The sequence below is a fragment of the Procambarus clarkii genome, chromosome 32, assembly GCF_040958095.1.
Source record: "Procambarus clarkii isolate CNS0578487 chromosome 32, FALCON_Pclarkii_2.0, whole genome shotgun sequence".
Taxonomy (NCBI): Eukaryota; Metazoa; Arthropoda; class Malacostraca; order Decapoda; family Cambaridae; genus Procambarus; species Procambarus clarkii.
Window position 1 is genome coordinate 12,376,709 of NC_091181.1, and position 7,922 is coordinate 12,384,630.

The 7,922-nt window shown below is 45.0% G+C and overlaps 1 protein-coding gene across 1 annotated transcript in view; it reads right to left on the bottom strand.

Annotated features, from left to right (window-relative positions):
- Positions 1 to 6,961: 6,961 nt before the first annotated feature.
- The window catches only part of LOC123759264 (uncharacterized), a 263,874-nt gene continuing 262,913 nt past the window's right edge, over positions 6,962 to 7,922 (bottom strand). The window contains exon 8 of the mRNA XM_069334785.1: positions 6,962 to 7,167. Coding sequence (XP_069190886.1) covers positions 6,962 to 7,167 — 206 coding nt within the window. The remainder of the gene's footprint in view (positions 7,168 to 7,922) is intronic.

Here is a 7,922-nt window from a genome sequence, read left to right on the forward strand (position 1 = left end):
TCCGGGTCCGTAACACCCATAATCTCAAACTGTTATACATATCCAAGCAACTATTTTACATATGCGATATCACCTCAATATTTGCTAGACCTTCTAATCAGGTCCGGCTTGATGAATAACTCTCAAGGAGGGAGACTCGTTTCTCCTGCAGGCTGAGATCATAACACTCCCCTCCCCTTATTTTTGAGAGTTATTCCAGTGGCAAAGCTCGGGATAATACATCCGCCACCACACTGTCTCGTTCTTCAACCAATTGGTTCGACCGGTTGATCTGCTTACGTACTCCCTTAAGAGTCCACAATTAGTTTCGTTGCTCCTTGCAACATCTGGCTCACAACTCGCCAGAAACATGATCTTCTCATAAACGATTTGACCTCTCTGACACCTCATGGCTAGGCTGTCCTCCTTGGACGCCTGCACTCCATCAGTCCACTCTACTTATTGTTTCCACCCTCCGTTTCCTCGTCTTCTTCTCTTCACGTCCAGAGTCAGACGTCTACTCTCTGTACCTCCTCTGTCGTCTTCACACTTCCATCTACTGCCATTATACTTCCGTCTCCTGTCATCATACTTCACTCCCTCGTCTTCACCGACGATCCTCCCTTTCGTCTCCTCATTTATCCGAGACCTCATCCTGTTTGACTTCCATCGAGTCCTCGGCTTTCTACTATTCATCCATGCTTGCATCATCATCCTCTTCCCACATCTCTCACCTTTATACAATTCCCTTTCTTCTCCTTCAACTCTTCTTCGTTCCCTAAAAGTTTCTTCGAGCACTGTACTACAACCAACAGCACTCGACCGTACACGTCGCCTTGCCTCTCCCAGAGTGCTCGTAAGCATCTCTCCACACATACTGTCTCTACTCCTCTCATTTTCTCGGCTATTACTCTTCTTCACTATCTCTCCTCCACGTTTTCTGTGAAACATGTCAACTCTTGACATCTCAAACAACTTAACTCCACTATCCATATGCCTCTGTGCTCGTGGACCATTTGACGCTCTACTCTCGTCCTCGGTATGTCCACATCCTTCCTCATTCCTACTCAGCACAGTTGCATTCACCTTCCGACTCTTAATTTCAGCAGTCTGGGCTCTACTCAGGTCCGCTCTCTTCACATGATTCTTCTTCGGGTGGGCCGTCTTCACTTTTGACCTCACCGAGACTTCATTTTCCTGGGCTGGACCTTCATCAAACAGCCACGCTATATCTACGTCGATATCTTCCACCGGCTGAATCGACACTGTCTCACCTTCTCCAGTGTCTTCCTCGTCGGCCACCTCTGCCTTCGTCACTACCGAGACGGGGTACTCAATAACTTGGCGGTCTCCTGACTCATCTCCTCGGATGTCAGTCAGGTTCACACTCTCAGGTGTCCCACCCGTGCCGTGGCCTTCTGGGCTCTCCTCTGGCACAGTCTCTGCCATGACTCTTGGCAACACCTTTGTCCCACACCAGTCATTCCCCAGGATCACTTGGACTCCTGGAATAGGTATGTCGGGGCATACTCCCAACATCACCTCTGCCGACACATATTCCGACCTTAGCTGGACAGTGCATACGGGCATGTCACTCTCAGACAACAACCCATATACCTTCATCTTACTCCTGCCAGCTAACCGTCGATCATTCCCAATCAGACTTCTCGCAATCAAGCTCTGATTAGCTCCGGTATCTCTCAAGATACCCACTTCTACCTCAGGTTGGCCTCCTATACTGATCCAACCTTTGCTCATGAACGGCCTATACCTCTCGTTCACTAAGTTCGCTCTCTGTGGTTTGTCTTGGAACACATTAGTATATTTACTTTGGGGGTCACACATGGCCAGGGTCACAACTCTTTTGCCCTGCCTACAATCTCGCATTACGTGACCCAATCCGTTACAATTGTAACATCTCATCTGGGAAAAGTCTCTTCTATATGTACCAGAGTAGCTCTGACTCTGCCCACTCGTAATGGAGTTCCTCGGGCCAGACGTACTACTCGCACTCTGTGGGGCTTTACTGGACTCTTGATTCCCTGGATAACGATTAGTTTCTCGTTTAGCTCCTCCATCCTCACTTTCAGACGAAGTGCGCGACCTACTCTTCTGAGTTTTAGGGTACTTACTTTTATCTGCCCATTTATCAAAATTTTTCTCACCCCAGACTCCTCTGGGTCTCTCATAATTTCTTCCTCCCCAGACTCCATTGGATCTGCAATTGCTGCGTCTCACCTCGCTTCTCACTCTGTTCTCCCTCAAGCTTTTGTACGCTTCAGTAATCATATCCGCCCTATCTGCGGCATCTTTCACCTCCTTTATCCCTGCTTCTTGGAACTTGAACTTTGTTTCGGGATGCATCATCTCCAAGAACTTCTCCATGACCATCAGTTGCTTCAGGTCAGCGTAAGATCCAACTCCAGCAGCCTCAATCCACTTCTGGAATCGTCTTTCCAGATCTCTTGATGTCTCAGCAAAAGTACACGCTCCAACCTTCACCATCTCTCTGAAGCGCTTCCTATAAGCTTCTGGGGTTAACTGAAACGAGCGCAATATGCTGCTCTTTACTGTGGCATAATCCTGGCACTCTTCCAGTGACAATTGGGTGTATGCCTCCCTGGCTGCACCGGTCAATCTTAACTGGACCAGCTGGGTCCATTCCTCCTGTGGCCACTCCTTGATGCTGGCTACTTTTTCAAAATGCTCGAAGAAGCTCTCCGCCTCTTCGGGAACAAACAAGGGAATGTCCTTCTCCCTAACCCTAACATCTGGTGGGTGTGATACCTGGGTGGTGCTCTCTGGCAACCCATATTCAATCCTTTGCTCAGCCAAGGTTCTATTCGCTTCTATCTGCATTTGTTTTGTTCTCTCTTTTTCTTTTTCGACCTGGGCTTTTCTTTTTCTATTTCCAGTCTGGTTTTCTCTTTTTCTTTCTCGGCTTCATTTTTCATCTGGAGTTCTAATTTCATCTTTTCCAGCTGGAACTGTCTCTCCTTGTCCTCATGCTGCATCTGGAGCTCTAACTGGAATCTCTCCAAGCTCCTATTCCGGCTACTCTTGCTACTGCGGCTACTCTTGCTGCTCCTACTCGATCCCTGGGATCTCACTTCATCCTGCCCATCATCCTCCTTTCCACTTTCAGCTCCTTTTGGGCTCCTTGCTCTGCCGCTTCATTTTTGGCTCTTAACTGCCTCAGGATCTCATCCTTCATCCCAGCTACTTTAGATGCTTTCAACCTAATGCCACATTTTCTGCTATTTGTTTCAATTGATCCCTCGTGCAACCTTCCAAGTCCTCAGGCTTGCCTGACTCCACAAACGCTTGCACCTTATCCATCTTGTCCTGTGAGTCTTCCCAAGAGAGAGATTATACACCTGCGGTCACACAGTTTATCTATTTCAGCAAGGGTGTATAAATCCACTCTTGGACAGGGTGTGGGTGTGTCAGTTCACTATCCCGGACGGGCCCCCAATTTATTATAGACTGTGGGTTGGTTGGTGTTGTCGTGTTGTTCCTCCTTCTCTACGGACAACCCAACCCACAACTCGGTAGTGCTTATACCTCGCTAGGAGATCACACTAGGTGCTTCTGGCCCTTGGAGAGGGGCTCAACGTCACACATTTAGGGGATGCGGCTCCAACACTTAGCCTCGTTGTCATGTGCACACACCCACTCGAGCCGCTGTGACTCACCACTCTCTCCTTATCAGTTGTGATTTCCTCAATCCCCTATGACTTACTAGTATTACCTTCTACCCTGTCCACAGCAGTGGTTCTTGGTTCTTTCTCTCTCTCTCTCTCCTTCTTTACTACTCCTGGGAAGCCTCACTAGGACAAGGGCAAACACCAGCAAATTGGGATACATTTACTGGACAAAGCACATACACGATACATACACACATATAATAATAATGAATCCTATACTCTATAATATCACAATCAGGTTGCACTCCAACACCATCAGAACTCTATTATCAGCTTATCAAGTGGTATCCTATCATCTGATTCACCACCTGATACTATCAACCTCCTCAACTTGATCAAGCCTACATACACTGTTGCACCATCAGCAAGAGAATATATATATGTATCTATAAATGTGTACCAAGAAAATCAGCATTTGAATGCAATAACATATCAGTATAAATGTTCATTGATACACAACAATGATCAAGCGATCACTCTATCAGTCCTAGAACTCATACGTCTGTAGGTAATCCAGCCTACGACTGTAACTCTAAACTTCAGTGTAAAACCCTCCTTGACATAAGGATGCAAACAGTCACTCACCTCTCACTGCGTCTTGCACGCTAATGACAACCAAACACTATCAACTCCCTACTAGTAATCCACCAGATCTTCCCCTTCCACCTCTGGAAGTTCACTACCCTGATATCTTCAGGTTCTTCCGGGCTTCACTACCAGGATCCTCTGCAGCTCCTCCAGGCTGCTATCATGAAGTTTCCTTGAGTAACTACGGTGCTTCACCCTTCTGCTAGGTTCCTCCACAGCTCTCTTGGCTGCTACACCACCTCTACAGAAGCACGTGACACTCCTCTTCACTGCTTCTCCTCACAGCTCGAGGTCCTCGCCTCCACTACCTTGGAGTCTCATCAATTACTTCATCTAGGCTGGCTTCGAAGTTCTCAGCAACTTCTTCCCCAAAGACAAACCTGCAACCCATCGACACTCCAATAAAAATATTCCCATTAACACATGAACAAAAATAATCACACAATATGTTTGCCTCCAACCTCTATCTGTCCTCTTATACAGTGAGAGTGGACTCCCCCGTTTTGGGCGGGTCCATACTCCACCTCGCCTGGCGGCGGTCCTCACTCGCTGGGAGGGTCTTCCTCCGTCAGGAGCCAGGCTCCCTCAGTCGCCCGCCAGCGCTCAGAGGGGATGGACGTCGCTCCGTGTTCCTCCCTCTCCACTCTCTTATTTCAGGCCTTCTGCCTTATTAAAACATGTCTAACTTATAAATAAACATCGCTATTGTCGCTGGGCACACGACCAACTACAAGCAATCACTATGAACTGGCGTATATCGTGCTTACCACAGATCGTCTGGTCGAGGGCGCTTCTTCCTCTGACGAGGCTTGGTCAGGGCGCTCCACGGCCCACAATAATGTCTCTGGCCGGCTTGATACTTTCTTCTTCGACCAGGACTTGAGACCACAACGTTCCCAGCTCGGTTCTACAGCTGGTACGTCTGCACACTTCTCTTCTCTTTGAGATATATCACTAGGGGTTTCCCTTCTGGCGGGAGCTCACGGAGCGCGGCTTTCCCCTGCGATGTCTGGCACTCAAGTGAGGTCAAGGTCCTCCGGAAACGAGCCTCACGCCTCCAGCAAAATGTCCACATCTTCTAGCCAGTCATTTATCTGTTTTCCTCCTTCATTGCCCATAATCTCAAACTGTTATACATATTCAAGCAACTATTTTACATATGCGATATCACCTCAATATTTGCTAGACCTTCTAATCAGGTCAGGCTTGATGAATATTCTCAAGGAGGGAGACTCGTTTCTCCTGCAGGCTGAGATCATAACAGTATACAATATTTTTTGTTGTTCCATTGTCTGTGGAGATATAGAGATTGTCTGGTTTGCCGACTCTAGAACACGCAACATATATTGTTCATGTAAGAAGCCATCCATGTCTAGATATTCCTATTTAGAATGATAGGAATGCGAGAAATGAGGACATCTTCACCTTTGAAAGGTCCCGTCAAGATTGTTACGACGTTGCTGATTATTTTTTTTTTACTGCAAGGCGCGTGGTGTTGCAAAGTTTTGGCTGGTTGGTATTTCGCAACATGATAATTTGCAAGCCGATTTTCAATTGCCGTTCGTGTGTTGGTATCCCTGGCAGATCGAGTGAATTCAAAAATTCTGTTGGATAATTAACAGTTTCATCTGCTTCCTCAACAGTGTCGACGGACTTGTATGTGACTGCCTCGCTTTGTATGTTAGACTGAATAATATTGTTAAGGTCGTAGACGTTTTGTTCTTGGCCACAAGAATACCTCGTTCACTCAGCCAATCGTGATTCTTATAATTGGTTTGAATATTGGGAAATACTTTTTCATCCAATTCTTCTTTTGACGTCACTAAATTGCAGAAGTTATGAGGCAATGAAATTCGTCCTGAGATCAGATCAACCGGCACGTTTACGTTCCCAATTTCCTTAAATTAATGTCAGAATATCTCATCTGATGGATCGTTTTGGAGTGGCTACATAACTACACGTATATTTCTAGTTACTTTAAATGCGTTTACGTGGCGCCACAAAGTAGAGTATTTCAGGCAGGCATTTATTTCGTCCGCTGTGTCGATCAAGAATTACAGGTAATGTTTGCCTAAAATCTCCTGCAACCAATATTAACGCGTTCCCAAATGGTCTGATGTTTGTGGGGCATTGTGCATTCATACCAAACAATAAGTTTGCATTTCTGCAATACTTTTCCCAGGCCGGATGCTTCGGAAATGTTGAACGTGGGAGTTTCCATGAATTGCATGTTTAATGGCGATTTCAAAGCCGAAGTAGCAGTTCATCCACCTGGTAAGCAATGTCGCAACAATTCCGGACGATGCAAGAGCTAAGGTTATGCCATTTTGGGATCGAAATGCTGGCAGAATCAATCTAATCAGGAATGTTTTACCAGTTTCCTCCTGGCGCATCTATGAAGATTTCTCCCAGCCCGTTATTGACAGTTTGAATTATTTGATTGTAAATGCCTTTTCGCTCAAGTGTTAGCTTTGGAATATTTGATTAAACATACAACAACAGATCACCCGTGTTGTGATTTTGTTCACGACGCAATTCTACATCGAACGAATCAGCAGCAGATCTATTCGCTGATGGCATTTCCAATTGATTGAGAATTTGTTCGCGATTTCTAAGCACAAGTCTTCAATCATTATCAATGCTTCGTTGAAGATTTTTGCTGTAAAATCCATGGTCATATTTGAATTTTATTTGCATATTTGACGGATAATATCTTCCGCCATGTGCGATTTATATTTCTCCCATAACTCTGTTGGAGATGAAGGAGAGCCGGTGGTCAATATGATTGCAAACAATGCACGAATTTGATTTGGATGTGACGTGTTGGACGCGTCATTAATGCACACATCCCCAATGTCCGTCGTTCTCCAATGAATTAAGAGCTTGACATACACTACGGGAAGTTGCATGTGTTACGCCGTTGACAAATCTCAGTTGCTGGAAAGACGTTGGACCGGGCACATTTACCACAGCATGCGAAGAAAGAAGCATTCATCTTGATTGGGATGGACGGTGTACAGTCTGCCTATCGTAGTTTATTTGAATATGCCAGGTTGTCCGTCGACTCGCTCTCCTCGTTTGCGTCGTTCAAATAATTTTCAACTGGCATTCCATGTGTAATACGTAGGCACTTCATAATACAGCAGTGTTTTGGCAAACACGTTATTCTGACATAATGTGAAGAAAGCAGTTAACGTTGTAGCCGGTGGATTCATAGCTGTTTGTTGCACATTTGCAGCTGTGAAATAAACGTGTTGTCCATTTTCATGTTTTTTAAAACTAAAAAAAAATACTACCAAAATATTTCAATTCAAACGCAGATCAATCGACACAGCTCAATTTCACCACCAATTGCATTAAAAAATAAGAAGAACATTTAAAAAAAATGAAAAACAATGAAAAAATAATCAAATAAACTATACCCACAAAATGAACGGTATGGAAAATAACGCAGCTCAATTCAAATGCAATGTCACACAGAATAATTAAATCAAAATGAAAATAAATCAAAATCTATGAAAATTCCATTTATCAATGCAATCGGAAACACTGAACTGAATCATAACATATTTTGTATACCTAGTGGTGCTCTGACGTGCAACAGATGGCGTTATTTAGAAAAAAAGGCATAGTTTTACCTGTCACAGG